Source organism: Pseudorasbora parva, chromosome 2 (assembly GCF_024679245.1).
Source record: "Pseudorasbora parva isolate DD20220531a chromosome 2, ASM2467924v1, whole genome shotgun sequence".
NCBI classification, from domain to species: Eukaryota; Metazoa; Chordata; class Actinopteri; order Cypriniformes; family Gobionidae; genus Pseudorasbora; species Pseudorasbora parva.
In genome coordinates this window covers 57,971,996-57,989,242 of record NC_090173.1, presented here as the reverse complement: position 1 = coordinate 57,989,242, position 17,247 = coordinate 57,971,996, and the positions used below count along the sequence as shown (strand labels likewise).

At 40.4% G+C, this 17,247-nt stretch overlaps 1 protein-coding gene and 1 pseudogene across 1 annotated transcript; both read left to right on the top strand.

Moving 5' to 3' along the window:
- Nucleotides 1–1,112, top strand: part of LOC137049275 (voltage-dependent T-type calcium channel subunit alpha-1H-like) — a 49,370-nt pseudogene extending 48,258 nt beyond the window's left edge.
- On the top strand, nt 174–13,571 carry LOC137047609 (uncharacterized). The gene is made up of 5 exons (XM_067425399.1): nt 174–489; nt 4,337–5,667; nt 6,138–6,227; nt 7,026–7,104; nt 11,205–13,571. Exons 2-5 carry the CDS (start codon nt 5,473–5,475, stop codon nt 11,951–11,953), a joined length of 1,113 nt encoding a protein of 370 aa, XP_067281500.1. The 5' UTR covers nt 174–489; nt 4,337–5,472; the 3' UTR covers nt 11,954–13,571.
- Nucleotides 13,572–17,247: the final 3,676 nt, after the last annotated feature.

Sequence of the window (17,247 nt, the reverse complement as noted above, 5' to 3'; positions counted from 1 at the left end):
TCATTGTTAATTCATCATTTATTAATCTATTAATTAATCAAAATATTTTTTATATTTTTATTTTAAAATATGTATTTTATTATACATTTATATTCTACTGATTTATTTATATGTAAATATGTTTATCATTATATTGTCTTATATATATATATATATATATATATATAGTTTATATCAGAGACAGAATATTTTTACTATATAAAGTATGCTGTTGTCGTGTTGTGTGTATGTGATTTTGTTTTAGAAAGATGTATAGGTACTGCACAATTGCATTTGTTTGGCTTTGTGTGTAGATGTAAAACATAAGGGAGGACAGAGATAAGTTGGAGATAAAGTATCTCTAACACAATTCTACTCCCCATGATTGATTGTTTAATAACATACTGTGATAATGCACTTCCTCTCTTTAGGTGGGAAATCTTGGCTTGCTGTTAATGCTCCTCTTCTTCATTTATGCGGCACTTGGCGTGGAGCTTTTTGGAAAACTAGGTCAGTGCTGCAACCCTGCCCACTGTTCAAACTGAGCTCTGCCACTCTTATTTTTAGGTCAGAAATACTTCAATTTGGCCCCCATGGGAATGTTTATCTCAGTTTTAGGGCTCTAAATTAGCTCTCCTTAAACTACAGTACTGTCATAATGGAAGAAGCTGAATTAGCGCTGATCTTTAGAGTTTGCTTCTGCAATGGTAGCATTTTTGTGAGATAGCCTCTAGGCTCAAAGAGAAATTCCTATGCTACTTATATCCCTGCGAGAGGCCTCTGGAACACAAATGACAGGATTATTCTTTCTCTTAAAGGGCAAGCACTCTAATTACTTTCATTAGCCTTCAACATTAAAATCAATGCTAATTATTGTGTCAGACATGTCTGGGGGCGTGTCTGCAGCTCATTTGCTTCTTTAATGATAATACAGAGGACCCTGTCAAGTTACCTTCATTTTTAGCAACACATTCAGTGATGATGCTTTTTGTGAGATGTTTAAAAATGTTTGACTCTTGTTATAATATGTCTACCAATATTTGTGTCTAGAATGCTCTGACCGCTATCCATGTGAAGGACTTAGTCGACACGCCACATTTGAGAACTTTGGGATGGCCTTTTTAACATTATTCATTGTGTTGACGGGGGATAACTCACTGCATGAAAAGTGGGATTTTCGTCCCCGTAATTGGCCGGAAATCTCCCTGATTTTCGACAATTAACGTCAGTTTACAGCCTGTGAACGTCGCGTTCGTCTGTGCCACATATTGACGGAAACGAACCATGACGTATGTGGAGCTTGCGGAGGCATGCTGGCGCCGGCGCTAATGGCTCTAATTAGCATATGAATAGCAGCTCTGGGCGGCGCCTTGCCGGAATGGCTTGAATTTCCTCACTCAGTATTGGTTGAAACTACTACATTGAAACAAGAAATATCACTCGTGATTGGTTGGCAGATCTGTTACTATTGGTCAACCTGGGTAATAAATTAATAAATTTAAACCCCCAAATTATAATAATTTTACACACATATATATATAAAATTATGATTTGCATATTATTTTTTAATTGTATATATTCATATTCATGTGATATGCTATTATGTTTTATATTCATGTCATTGTTATCCTATGGACTACGCTATTATAACCATCAAGGACATTCATTTATTGAGGAAGGGAAAATATGCCAGGGACGTGCAGTTTATTCAAAGAAAGAGCTTTATTAGAACAAACACAAACACACAACCAAATACAAAACGTTTGAGATCTGCCCACACAACAATAGGAAGCTCACGAGAAGCCCAAAATCCTACAGCACCATGAAGTCTCTGTTTTCCGCTTCAGAGCTGTAGGTAACTAGCGCCATTCTGTCTGTTTTAAGTCCATTTTTCAGACGTCTGTCGTGCGTTGCCCTGTTCTTTGGAATCGCCTCTAATCTCGATTGCAGCGTGGCACAGAGCTCGGCGAGCTCCTGGCTGGTCAAACAGTCCATCCAGACACCGCGCGAACGATGCCGTCTTCCTCATCAGACATCAGGTCTATGGTAGCGCACTTCCAAAGGCCCACCTCATATCCTCAGCTAACACACTCTTTCTTGCTTGTAGCAGCTGTAAAAACAAACAATAAAGACAATCAGTATTGCGCGATGTACTGCGTAAAATGCACCTGAAAAATAGTCACACTGACCAAAAACGGATCTAATCTAATAAATCTTACCCTCTTTCTTCTCAATCGACTCCGAGCTGAACTCTTCACAGCTTCTGCGTGCGATGCAAGAACTGGATGTTTGTACCTCCTGCGTACTGTCTCTATGTCTTACATGCAGCTGGAAAACAATTAAATGAGTGTTATGACGAAGTTGTGAAGACGGCGTACTGCTTCCTGTAAAATGACCAGAAAAAGAAAACACTTTTATAAAGCAACTTACATTTGTTCTTTTACAAGGCTAATTTCAGCTTGTGCTACTTTAAAAGCTTTGCTTTAGGTTACTTTAGCTTAGATAACAGTCTTACCGCAATCTTAGGACTGGTCTTCTCTTAGGCACTCGTCTTCTCTTCTTAAAGTTAGTATCTTCCACAGTTTTTCGACTCCAAAGCAAGCAACCTATCATCTATGGACAGCAACCTGGAGATTACTAAAGTTAACTGCTCGTTAAAATCGGCAGCAAACTGAGCAAGCTGACGAGATAGCCCATTGATTGCATTCAGCTGTTTCTACCCGCCGGTGTTACGGATCAACTGGGGATCATGTTATCTGGGGACGGGCGCGTGCACGCAGCTAGTTTTACCTGGATTTACAGCAGATGTTAGACGAGGACAGATTCGTCACAGCGGATTTTCCACTGAACAGATTTAAAACGCTTTCCACATTATTGGTAAATGTTTGCATAATATCAGGCTCTGTGTTTTCCTCTGTCGCTGCTTTGCTGTATGTTTCAAACGCAGTTTAAGGGAATTTTTAATGTGGTTTCATTTCACAACACAGACCACGCCCACATTTTGTTACATTCTTTTCGATGAAAGTCGTATCCAATGACAATTACATTCAATAAATTACATTGTGTCGTATTAGTATCGGAATTTTTTTTTTTAATAACTATTGTTTTTGTAATTTGCTTAGAGTATTTTTTATATTATATATATATATATATATATATATATATATATATATATATATATATATATATATATATATATATATATATATATATATATCCTAACTAAAATAACTCATAGCCTGTCATATTACCTTTCTCATATTAGCCTATTATATTCTATTATAATCTATTATATTGCCCACCCCTTGCTCACCTGCACATCCCAGCTGATATACAAGATTTGGGGGGTCATTCTGCATTTGAAAGTTTGAAAGGGTTTTAAATCTTCTAAATAAAGTAAAATGATTCAAAATCAAGTAATTTATATATGCCAAAGTCAACTTTAAACATATACAATGTAATTTCCAAACAGCAAAATTGTGGCCAGTGAAAATGCGGAGTGGCTAGTTACTTTGGAAAACCACTAACACGGTGGCCGGTGAGCAAAAGAGTTAATGTCAACCCCTGTATATATATATATATATACACACACACACATATATATATATATATATATATATATATATATATATATATATATATATATATATATATATATATATATATATATATATGTGTGTGTGTGTAGTGCCGTTAAAATTAATTTGCGTTAACACGTTAATTTTGACAGGCAATGATATATGATATATAAAGTTTGCTGATGTATGACGCCGCTTTTTTGCAGGAGACAGCAATGATTGGTAAAAGTTGCGGTGATTGGTCAAAATTGCGAGTCACACTGAATTCACGGGGACTGATTGCAAATGACACACAATAAATAATCTAGAATACTTTCAAATTCAAGCTTAAGTTTAAGATTTTACAATTGGGCTATACTGAGCCTGATCTATCTAAGAGATTTTCTTAGAAGGAAGTTAATACCTTTTAGAAAAATGTCACATGGGTTAAAACTCCTGCTACCCTGATTTGCATTTGTATAGCTCACAGCATGTTCATTTACATGTTAAAGCCTCCCCTGGAGTTAAGGGAAGGGGGGTCTTGGGGGAGACAACTGCCAAGCAAGGCCCACGTCAATTTCTGACAATTCACGGCAGTTTTCGGTGTCGCCTGCAAACTGCCGTGTACAGTCGTAAACCTGATCTTCCACGACAATCTACAGTGCCGCTTACTGACGAAAATCCCACTTTTCATGCAGTGACTGGAGTGGCATAATGAAGGTACTACAGTGCAGTAGAGGTTTTTCAATGGGTTTCACCTTCAGGTGCAGGTTTGTCATTAACATGTTGCATATGTACAGGACACTCTGCGAGATTGCCCTTCATCTGAGGAATGCTTCGCTTATCTGCCTGTGATCTCCCCCATCTACTTTGTCACCTTTGTGCTGATGGCTCAGTTTGTGTTGGTTCATGTGGTGGTGGCCGTAATGATGAAACACCTGGAGGAGAGCAATAAGGAGGCTAAAGATGCGGAAATGGACGCTGAGATTGAGATGGAGATGATAAGGGATCGGCGTCTCAGCAACGTCTCAGCAGGGAGTTCTTCAGGGCCTGAAGAAGATGCGGAAATGGACGCTGAGATTGAGATGGAGATGATAAGGGATCGGCGTCTCAGCAGGGAGTTCTTCAGGGCCTGAAGAAGATGCGGAAATGGACGCTGAGATGGAGATGATAAGGGATCGGCGTCTCAGCAACGTCTCAGCAGGGAGTTCTTCAGGGCCTGAAGAAGATGCGGAAATGGACGCTGAGATTGAGATGGAGATGATAAGGGATCGGCGTCTCAGCAACGTCTCAGCAGGGAGTTCTTCAGGGCCTGAAGAAGATGCGGAAATGGACGCTGAGATTGAGATGGAGATGATAAGGGATCAGCGTCTCAGCAACGTCTCAGCAGGGAGTTCTTCAGGGCCTGAAGAAGATGCGGAAATGGACGCTGTGATTGAGATGGAGATGATAAGGGATCGGCGTCTCAGCAACGTCTCAGCAGGGAGTTCTTCAGGGCCTGAAGAAGATGCGGAAATGGACGCTGTGATTGAGATGGAGATGATAAGGGATCGGCGTCTCAGCAGGGAGTTCTTCAGGGCCTGAAGAAGATGCGGAAATGGACGCTGTGATTGAGATGGAGATGATAAGGGATCGGCGTCTCAGCAGGGAGTTCTTCAGGGCCTGAAGAAGATGCGGAAATGGACGCTGTGATTGAGATGGAGATGATAAGGGATCGGCGTCTCAGCAGGGAGTTCTTCAGGGCCTGAAGAAGATGCGGAAATGGACGCTGTGATTGAGATGGAGATGATAAGGGATCGGCGTCTCAGCAACGTCTCAGCAGGGAGTTCTTCAGGGCCTGAAGAAGATGCGGAAATGGACGCTGTGATTGAGATGGAGATGATAAGGGATCGGCGTCTCAGCAGGGAGTTCTTCAGGGCCTGAAGAAGATGCGGAAATGGACGCTGTGATTGAGATGGAGATGATAAGGGATCGGCGTCTCAGCAACGTCTCAGCAGGGAGTTCTTCAGGGCCTGAAGAAGATGCGGAAATGGACGCTGTGATTGAGATGGAGATGATAAGGGATCGGCGTCTCAGCAACGTCTCAGCAGGGAGTTCTTCAGGGCCTGAAGTCAGAGAAACGTATGTAGAGGTGGGTAGTAATGAATTACGTTTACTTCGTTAAAGTATATTTTCAGTCTCTTAATAGGGGATCATCATATTTTGGCATCAAAAAGTTTGAAAACCCCTTGAATTGGTCATAGTATACAAAACTTGTCCAATTTGTTTTAGTTTGTTTAGTTTAGTTTTGCACTTACTGTGCACCATTAACTCTATAAGGAGCCGCCTGAGCTGCAGGAAACAGAATTGCATTCGTGTTTTATTGGGTGCTGAGTTGTCACAATTCAAAGAAAATATGCTGAGGCGATGTGGACAGTGAGAAGTGGGGCTCTACGGGGAAGCCAGGAACCATTTGTTACCTCTCATGGGCTGCTCTGGCAAGGAGTATATTTGCTTTGTCAACTGCGGTGAGCTGGTGAATAAACCTGGCAAGCTTGGCTCTAGAAGTTTGTGAGTTTATGTGTGAGGGCAAAAGCCGAGTAATACATTTCTCTTACACAGGATGAGGGGTGCAAAGGAGGGGATGCCAGTGACAGCTACATGTTTCACCTTGTGAGGTCAGCCACCGGAAGAAGTGGAGACCTGCCAAGGGTATCGATATAAAGACTTAATAAATATTGACTTAACCCCTTAGCATTCCTGTCAATTTTGCCTAAAACGAATTGCATGCTGTGCTAGAACCATATGGAGGATATGCATGGATTTGGTCTCTTTTAAAAGGTGACACTCTGAGGTTTGTTCCTAAACTGTCAAAATCACTAAGTCTTACTGGTATTGAGTAATATAATTTTGAACTCACAGAAAAATGTAAAAAAAATATTCTGCCTACTTTTTTTTTGTAAGATGCCTGCAGATAACTATAGCTGGTAGCTATTAGCTGGAAAACACAATGGGATCACAGTCTGAAGCCTTACCAAACCCAATTTCAAATTTGATATCAATACCTCATAAAATGAGTGTTTTACACTTGTTTATCTAAATGCAGTGCCGTTTTATTAATTCATTTATTAATCTATTAATTAATGAAACAAAATATTTTATTTTATTTTAAAATATGTATTTTATTATACATTTATATTCTATTGATTTATTTATATGTAAATATGTTTATCATTATATTGTCTTATATATATATATATATATATAGTTTATATCAGAGACAGAATATTTTTACTATATAAAGTATGCTGTTGTCGTGTTGTGTGTATGTGATTTTGTTTTAGAAAGATGTATAGGTACTGCACAATTGCATTTGTTTGGCTTTGTGTGTAGATGTAAAACATAAGGGAGGACAGAGATAAGTTGGAGATAAAGTATCTCTAACACAATTCTACTCCCCATGATTGATTGTTTAATAACATACTGTGATAATGCACTTCCTCTCTTTAGGTGGGAAATCTTGGCTTGCTGTTAATGCTCCTCTTCTTCATTTATGCGGCACTTGGCGTGGAGCTTTTTGGAAAACTAGGTCAGTGCTGCAACCCTGCCCACTGTTCAAACTGAGCTCTGCCACTCTTATTGTCAAGATGGCGCCAGTTTGTTCGGCGATTCGTCTTCCACGGGCATTCTGTTTGATGTTTATTATAGCCCTGTTTTTATGCATCCACCTGGATGTGTCAGCTTTATTGTACTACGATGGACAAGCCTTGCTTAACATTCGCGACCTATATCTCTGTGAGGCTCGGGCAGCCAGACCTAATCCAGTAGTTTGGAGAAAACCCCCCCCTCCTGTGCTGTCAGGTATCCCAGCTTACCTGCGCCGCACGCCCGCGGCCCCCCTTCACAAGAGGCGCTCCGGGAGACGAGGAAGGCGGGGAGGTCTGCTGGTGAAACTAAAGATCCAACTGTATCGAGTGGCCGCTCAATGTCCAGTGCAATGGCTACGTCCTGTCTCATTGGTTTCTCCTATCGAAGCTTTTCGTGTCTGTGACGCTGCAGAGCTGCCTCGTCCTACGTTGTTTTCAGCCCTTCAAGCGGTCTCGACAGCGCGAACCGGACCGCATCGCACTCGAGTCCCCACGCGACGGTACTCTGTGCATAGATGCAGCCGTGGCGTTGACCACTCTAACCTACAACTGATGAAGCGCATTGGACCATCGGTTAGTGACAAGCTAACCCTCCAGTTGGCCTTGATAAATGTACGGTCCCTGGCAAGCAAAACATTCATGCTCAACAACTTTTTTATCTCTCGGGAGCTAGACTTTATGTTTCTGTGTGAGACCTGGGTCTCCTTCGGCGAAAACACGCCTTTCTCTGAACTTCTTCCACCTGACTGTAACTTTTTTAATTCCCCCCGAGTGACTGGGAGGGGCGGAGGCATCGCCTCTGTTTACAAGTCACAGTTTCACTGTCGGCAGATTCCACACACTGGGCCGGCAAGCTTTGAGCTGCAACTGTTTGAAATTATTCAGACTTGCCCCGTCTTGTGTGCAGTTGTGTATCGCCCACCTAAATTCAACAGAGACTTTATCCATGACTTTGCTGATGTTTTATCTGGGCTCATGGTTAATTATGATCACATATTAATTTGTGGTGATTTTAATGTCCATGTTTGTTGTGAGTCACAGTCTCTGACCCGGGACTTTTTGAACCTCCTTGACTCATTCAGTCTTAAGCAATCTGTCACTGGCCCTACACACGAAAAGGGTCATACACTAGATCTAGTGTTATCATATGGTGTATCTGTCTCTGTGAATGAAATCTGTGCTATGTCCTTCTCCGATCACTCCCCAATTCTGTTCACTGTGTCAGTTCCATTCTCAGGCAGTACCCCCAGGGTCTCCAAGCGGGTCTCGCGTATGCTCAACTCCTCTACTGCTGGGCAATTTCAGCCGCTTTCAACGTCTCCCCTTTGGGTAGGCTATATCCGAGCTATAGCAATGAGTGTTCTGCTGATGAACTTCTTTCTATGTTCTCATCAGCTTGCACCGGCATTCTGGACTCTGTAGCTCCTTTCAAGGCCAAACGGAAAAAAGTTCATTCTACTCCATGGCTCAACGATGCAACACGCGAACTCAGACGTGCCTGTAGGCAGGCGGAGCGCAAGTGGCAGAAGGACCGCCTCCATGTGTCCCTCCAAATCCTCCGTAGTTGCTTGGCGGATTACCAACGAGCCGTTAAAACCGCCAAATCACAGTATATTTCCCTCATAATCTCCAGAAATAGTCACAAACCCAAGGTTCTCTTTAATACACTAAATTCTCTTATAAATCCCAGCAATGGACCCCCTGTTTTGCCCTCACCAGCCCTCTGTGAAAGCTTTCAAAAATTCTTCATTGAGAAGATTGCAGCACTCCGGCCTACTGATTCCACAACCCCCCCACTCCCCCCTCCCCCACCACTCCTCCAGCCAGCTGTCCTCATGCAGTTTGAGCCCATTACCCTATCGTCCCTTTCAGATGCAGTCAGACATCTGCAGCACTCAAACTGCCCTTCCGATTGTTTGCCCTCTCGTCTACTTAAAGATGCTATAGTTTTTGACACGGTTGCTCCCAGTCTTCTACTACTGATTAATGCCATTCTCTCCTCTGGGTGCGTCCCGGATGCCTTCAAGCATGCCGTGGTACAGCCACTACTAAAGAAGCCAAACCTTGACCCCTCAATCCTCTCAAACTTTAGGCCTATCTCCAAACTGCCCTTTCTGTCTATAGTCCTTGAGCGAGAAGTTTATGTCCAGCTCCACTCCTTTTTATCTCAAAACAACATCTATGAGAAATTCCAGTCTGGCTTCAGAACAGCCCATAGCACTGAGACTGCTCTACTGAGAGTGCTTAACGACCTGCTCCTAGCCGCTGACACAGGCAGTCCGGTGATCCTAGTGCTTTTAGATCTCACAGCAGCTTTTGACACGGTGGATCACAGGATTCTGCTGTCTCGACTTGAGCATCACGTAGGCATCAAGGGCACGTCCCTGAAGTTTTTCCAGTCCTACCTGGCCGACAGGAGCTTCAGTGTCCAGTTGGGAGAATACACATCTTCTGTAGCTCCCCTCACCTGTGGGGTCCCTCAAGGCTCTATACTGGGCCCTATCCTGTTTTTGTTGTATATTTTACCCCTTGGGGAAATTCTGGTCAAACACAATATCTCCTTCCACTGCTATGCAGACGACGTCCAGCTGTATCTCCCCTTAAAAGCTGATGGACAGGCTGCACTCCATTCTTTGCTTGACTGTTTGTCTGACATAAAGGTTTGGATGGATTCTAACTTCCTCATCCTCAATGCGGGTAAGACAGAAACAATTATTTTTGGCAAAACTTCCCCGGCCTTCTCAACTGATGCCCTAGGCATTCTAGCCTCTAACGTCAGGCCCTCTGTCAGAAATCTGGGGGTGATCTTTGACAGTGCGTTTAAGTTTGAGCAGCAGGTCAGTGCAGTAGTGAGGAAAAGCTTTTATCACTTAAGAACTATAGCTAAGACTAAAGCCTATCTGCCCCAGAGTGATCTAGAGAGAGTTATCCATGCATTCATTACATGTCAACTGGACTATTGCAACTCTCTATACTCTGGCATTGACCTTTCCCAGCTCCGCCGCCTGCAGTTGGTTCAGAACTCAGCCGCTCGACTCCTCACTTGCACAAAAAAGCGTGCACATATCACCCCGGTCCTTGCATCGCTTCACTGGCTCCCCATCCGCTTCCGCATTGATTTTAAACTGTTACTGACAGTATATAAATCCCTACATGGATTGGCGCCCACATACCTTTCTGAGCTTCTCCACCACCACATCCCATCCAGAGCACTACGGTCAGCTGACCTACTGCTGTCGGAAGTGCCCAGAACAAGATTAAAAACCAAGGGGGACAGAGCCTTTGCAGTAGCAGCCCCCAGACTCTGGAACTGCCTTCCCCTCAACATCCGTGCAGCCCAGTCTATAAACATTTTTAAGTCTCTTTTGAAAACTCACCTTTTTTCACTAGCATTTGATTAGTGTCTCTTTATAAGGGCCAGTATAGTGACCGATGTCTACTTTTCTAATTGTTCTTTTACGTTATTTTAACTCCTGCACTTCATTTTATATATTATAATTATTATTTTCTTCTTTGCCTTGTTATGCTTATTGCACTTAGCACTTTATTGTGAAGCACTTTGGTGTGGCTCAGCCATCTGTAAATGTGCTATAGAAATAAATTTGACTTTGACTTTTATTTTTAGGTCAGAAATACTTCAATTTGGCCCCCATGGGAATGTTTATCTCAGTTTTAGGGCTCTCCTTAAACTACAGTACTGTCATAATGGAAGAAGCTGAATTAGCGCTGATCTTTAGAGTTTGCTTCTGCAATGGTAGCATTTTTGAGAGATAGCCTCTAGGCTCAAAGAGAAATTTCAATGCACTTATATCCCTGCGAGAAGCCTCTGGAACACAAATGACAGGATTATGCTTTCTCTTAAAGGGCAAGCACTCTAATTACTTTCATTAGCCTTCAACATTAAAATCAATGCTAATTATTGTGTCAGACATGTCTGGGGGCGTGTCTGCAGCGCATTTGCTTCTTTAATGCAGCCGTCGTTATTTGATGTCTGTTTTTGTTTGTTTAGTTTTCTTTAAGTCTCTAAACGTGTATGTTTTAGCGGCACGCATTACATATGACAGAGAAACGTTACTGGATATCAGGAAACAACCCTATGAGCCCACTTTTAATCTGTTGGATCTGGACAACTTGTTACATCTAAGCTCAAATCAGCGGAGCTCACTAACACCGGAGTCGGGTGAGCAGCGCGGTCAGCGGAGGGAGAAACTTAAGCGGCGACGAGGCAAGAGAGGCGGGCTACATGCCAGGTTAAAAGCTAGAACTAGCCGACCACCACTACCTAGCCTCCTGCTTGCGAATGTCCGATCCCTTGAAAACAAGATGGATGAGCTAAGAACCAGGATTATATCCCAGCGAGAAATTAGAGACTGCTGTGTGCTAATCTTCACTGAAACCTGGTTATCGGACAATACACCAGACTCAGCGGTCCAGCTCCAGACGCACTCCATCCAACGGGGGAATCGCACAGCAGCATCGGGAAAACACAAAGGTGGGGGAATCTGCATCTACATTAACAACCAACGGTGTTCAGATGTGCAGATTGTTAGTAAACACTGTTCAATTGATGTAGAGATACTGTTGTTAAAATGCAGACCCTTCTATCTACCGAGGGAGTTTACCGCCGTATTTTTCCTGGGTGTTTACATTCCACCACACGCGAATTCCGCAGCAGCTCTAGGGACTCTATATGACGCAATAAACACACAAGAAAATACACATCCTGACGCAGTGTTTATCGTCGCCGGCGATTTTAATCACTGTGATGTATGGACTGTGATGCCATCATAGTATCAGCACGTCGATTTCCCTACAAGGGAGAAAAACACACTTGACCAGGTGTATAGTAACGTGAAGGGGGCGTATAAGGCTAAACCCCGCCCCCACTTCGGACAGTCTGACAGCTCCTTAAGCAAGCCCCCATCATAAGGAAAACAGTCAAAATGTGGAATGAAGAATCTGATCAGGTTCTTCAGGACTGCTTTGAGTGTACTGAGTGGGATGTGTTCAGGATAGCTGCTAGGCGTAACGATTGCACAGTTGATCTGGATGAATATGCATCAGTGGTAACTAGCTATATTAGCACTTGCACTGACAACATCGTGCCCTATAAACACATTCAGATATATCCCAACCAGAAACCATGGATAAACGGTGAGGTTCGATACATGTTGCATGCTCGCTCAAAGGCATTTGTGTCAGGTAATGCCAGTGACTATAAAAAGGCCAGATATGATTTATGCTGGTTGCCTTAAAATTTTGAGTTAATACAGTGAAACATTTTTGAGATTCGACAACCTTTATTAAAATATTATTAAAAGATGTTGTAAGCATATTGGGTAATTGTGTGTGTTTTATTTCTGATGACGCAGTGAAACATGCCAAATAGTGCTATTTTCATGATTTATCACATTTTTTATGTGGTTCAGATACAATAATATTTTGAGTTTCTATTTATTAAACACATTTCCTTCATTGTATCAACTCAAATTTTATTTGAATAAACTCAACATTTAAAGGCAACCAGGTTACTTACTTTTTTAAAGCTACACTGTGTAACTTTTTTAGTTTATTCTTAGCTAAAAACACTTAGTTCTTTCAAAAATATATGTGCTCATTAAAGTATATTTACTTCTTTCAAATAATAAAGTATTTTCTTAAGTTTATAATATGCCATTGAAAATACATACGGGTGAGGGGTTCGAATGCCGGTCGCCATGTTGCTCCTCCATCTTGAAAGTACATTAGCCAAAGAGGGACATACCCGTAAATTCAAGCTTCGCTTTTTCCACATTTTAACACTCGATGGCAGTCATGAACGAGGTCGAACTGGAAGCCATGTTAATCTTGGACTAAATTGGCCACCGTAGGAGTTAAAACGAAATCGGAATTGAGAGGAACAGAAACTAATATTCACTGGATGGTCATATACCTTTACACCGCTAGATGGGGGAAATATCACACAGTGTAGCTTTAAGTTAAACCAACAAAAACCAACACAAAATTTTTACAGTGTACCATCAGAGCAATTCAAGATTGTAATATCAATCTTGAGTGTGTAGAGTCATCACACCTCAGTAAACCAAACTTACTGAGAACAGGCAGCAGAAAGTGAGCAAGAAGCCATTTGCACATTTGTGCATGCAAAATCAGTTTTCAAAGATTGCACATTTGAAACTTGAAAAATTGCTTTTAATACAATAGAATCATAGCACAACATGTAACACAATGGCCAAAGATGTCAGTCTCTATGTGAACTTAGACCAAGAGTGCATCCTGTTTGAATGGCCCCCAAGTGTACACTGTTTAAAACGGTTTGGGGTCGGTAAGATTTGATGTTTTTGAAAAGAAGTCTTTTATGCTCACCATTATGCTATGTAACTATTTGATGATAAACATTGTTTTTTGTTTGTTTAGATTTTTGGTGAGAAGACCTCAGTTAAGTTCCTGGAAAGGCTTTCCCAATACCTTCAAGGACCTGACTGCCGGAATCTGCTGTGAAAGAGGATGAAACCATTAATTCAGGTTAGACTATAGTTCAGAATAAGATTATCTATATATATTTATGCATTTTTTGCTAAAGTTGTCATATCTGTTATTTAGAATGGTGCAACGATCAATTCAGCTCTTACTTCCTTTGATTCCACCATCACCAAAAGACTGTAAGAGACCTGGAAAGATGTCCTCATATCAAGCTGTCATCAAAAAGGTAAATTTGGACATTTGTCACTTCCTATTGTCTGACTCAAAACATTGCCAGTTAGCTTGATTGTATTGTGGAAAACTAATATAAAGACGGTCAATTGAAGAGATGATTGAGTGTTATTTTTGTCTTTGATCCTTAGGCAGAGCCTAGAGAACACATTGATTGAACTGAAGAGACCACACAGCCATACCTGCTCGCTGATGGGACAGAGGAACCGCGTTTATTGATGCTACGCAAATGTCGAGTAGCTTTCTGCAATCTTGCTCAAATCTACCCGTCACATTTGTTCATGTCTAGGGCAAATTTGATGATTTTACGCATTTAATTAACTTTTTTTTTCTGTGCAACACCTCATGAATGTGATTGACTAATTGACCTTTACCGCTTTGCCCATTTGTTAAATAAACTCTGGATTTACACATCTGTCTGAAGATTCTTGATTTCATGTCTGATCTTGTACATTAACACCATATGATAGTGTAAAATTTCTTGCACTGAACAGAATACTTTATTATTGACACTAATAGTGTAATCCAATGGAATAAAATCGACACAGAGGGTGTTAAACACCCATAGTGTAAAATTTAAACAAAAATTGCAAGTGTAACACATTACACTCACAGTGTAAATTTTCTACACTGTAAGGTGCTAGATTAACACTATAAATTCAACACTATAAACTACTTTTATACACTATCTAGATTGGGACCGTATATGATCCGAAGGAGTGTTAAAATTAAAACTAAGTGTTAATTTGACACTGCATTTTTACTGTGTATATAAACAGGCAGGTGGGAAACTTTGGCGCCGCAGTCGACAATCTGGTGATTCCTAATGTGGGACACTGAAAAGTCTTTGATAAAGGCCAAAATCTATGATAATGATAGTAATAATAATAATGATAATGAAAATAGTCTAGTAATTCTCTATGGATGGATTGATTGATAATTGAACATCAGACAAAGAATACAATATGATAGTTTTTATGCATTTATTACAAAGACATTTGCCAACTATTTTTATAGGCTAGGTTATTATATATAATATATATTTTTATATAAAAGAGTTAAGTGCACAGTCAGAGTTCCTCACTGTTCTCGTGTTCATTTTACTTAACAACAAACGCATGCAACCACAACAGGCATAAGCTTATTTGAAGGCAAAATATAAAAAATATCTTGCAACCTGGAGAAAAAGGAAAAAAAAAAACTATACTATACAAACTTTAGGCTGGATTTAACCTCGAGTCACAATTTATAATAAAAAGTTTTAAGACTATTTGGGCTAATGTTTTCCATTTTACTAAACAACAAACACAATCTTTCTATTATTGCATAAGAATACTTAACACTTGAAATATTTAAAATTAATTTATACTCCTTAATATAACGTTTGTCAAAAACACTTTGGGTGGCTTTCACACAAGGTCCCTCCTTTCTGATGATTGCTACAGTCTCATATGACTGGACATTTGAGAGGTTATGTGATTTTGAATACATCAATATATTTATGCGGGACCTACAAACACTAAACCTTAGGTGTCCCACATTAGGCACATTTAGGCACATTTCACCCTATATTATGTACAGAGATATGGAGTGTTCTTGGCTCTTAGCTTTACCAATATACAAAGGTGAATGAATATAACAACTAAATATAGGCTTTCATCTTAGGCATCATCTTAATTTTGCTTTAATGTGAACATGATTAATATGTTACCTAAGTCTGTAAAATATTTCGGGATACTTTAGAACCACGCTACAGGGCTTTTATTTTGAAACGCACTTTTGTAAGCGGAAAATCTGCAATCTGTTTTGCATCTCATGAATAGGAGTTTCTACTAGTAATAATACAATTATAGAGCTCTTTAATTAGAATTGTTACTAATAAAAACTGAATTATAGTAAAAACTGAATTATAGAGCTCTACAATTCAGTTGTTACTAGTAAGAATACAATTGCAGAGCTCTATAATTCAATTAGAGAGCTCTACAATCATAATTGTTACTAGAACAAATTTAATTATAGAGCTCTTTAATTGAATTGTTACTAGTAAAAATATAATTACGACGAGTAACGCTGGAATGTTTTTATGCTGAAACGGCCTCCCATAACAGACATCACCATTTCAAAAAGATGTTGTAAATAGACATCTTTGACGCTCTTCACAGAGCACTTACACAGATACACACAGGAGTGTTTGAAAGCCGGGGTATATTTGGGATCATTGTAGCCAATTTCACAGACATATTTTGAGCTTGTGAACACAATGCTCTTAAAATGCTAGGGGGAAATGCTGATATTGTCACATTTTTTTTAAATTTGGTACAGAAGTAGGTACTTTTGACATCACTACTATAGAGCTCACATATTAGTTCAAACATCTTTCTCAAAGCATTATCAAAGCAAGCAATGGATTATTTGTAGGGTGAACATTGTGCTTTACAGTCCTACAGAGGTCAAGTGGAACAATTCCTAGTACAGGCTCAGTAGTGTAGGTGTAACAGGGTGTTTGTGTTTTTGTGTTGGTTCATGTTTTTGAGTCCATGTTTTTACGTTGCTATGTTCACAGTCATGCTTTGTTTTGTCAAGCACTTCCTGGTTTGTCATCTGATTCTGCCATGTGCTCCCTTGTCTTGTATTCTGTCATGTCATTGGTTCATTGTTTGATCATGGTTCACAGGTGTCCCCTGTCCAGTCATTAGTCTGTGTATTTAAGCCCTCATGTTTGCCATGTGTCTTGGGGGCTGTTCCATAAACCAAGATTAGAGTATAAGCCAGGCTTATTTCAATTAGTCAGGCTTATTTTTGGTAGATTCGGTTTCATAAATCAAACTTAAAAAAAGTTCAAACTTACTTATTCCGGCAACTTATGCTGCCAAATTAACCTGGTCCGTGGCAGGCTAACTGTCAGGCTAAGGGCGTTTTCACACCTGAAAGTCCGCACCAAGGTCCGAACCAAAGTTTGTGTTTGGACATTTGGTTCTTTTTGGTTTGCTTTCACATTGCAGTTATGTCAGCGCACCAAAGAACTTTACATGACGCACTGGCGTCTTGTCGTCATCATCTTCAGCCAATTGTCGTCAATTCAGCGGCTAAATTTGACAAGAATGAATAAACAGACGCATCGTTGCCAATACTGTTAATATTATGGCATTACTATCTGCAGCACCAACTATACTCGAGGCAAATTCACCAAATGAACATCCTCATTGTGCAAACATTTTATCAGCGCCGACAGGAAAGGAGGAGCTCCTAGAAGATAGGCTTTTTAGCCAAACAATGTATTTTATTTTATAGTTATGTTTAAATATTATAATGTTATTTTTAAATTCAATCTAGGCTATGATTATGAAACGTGCACAGTTGTGCAATATATG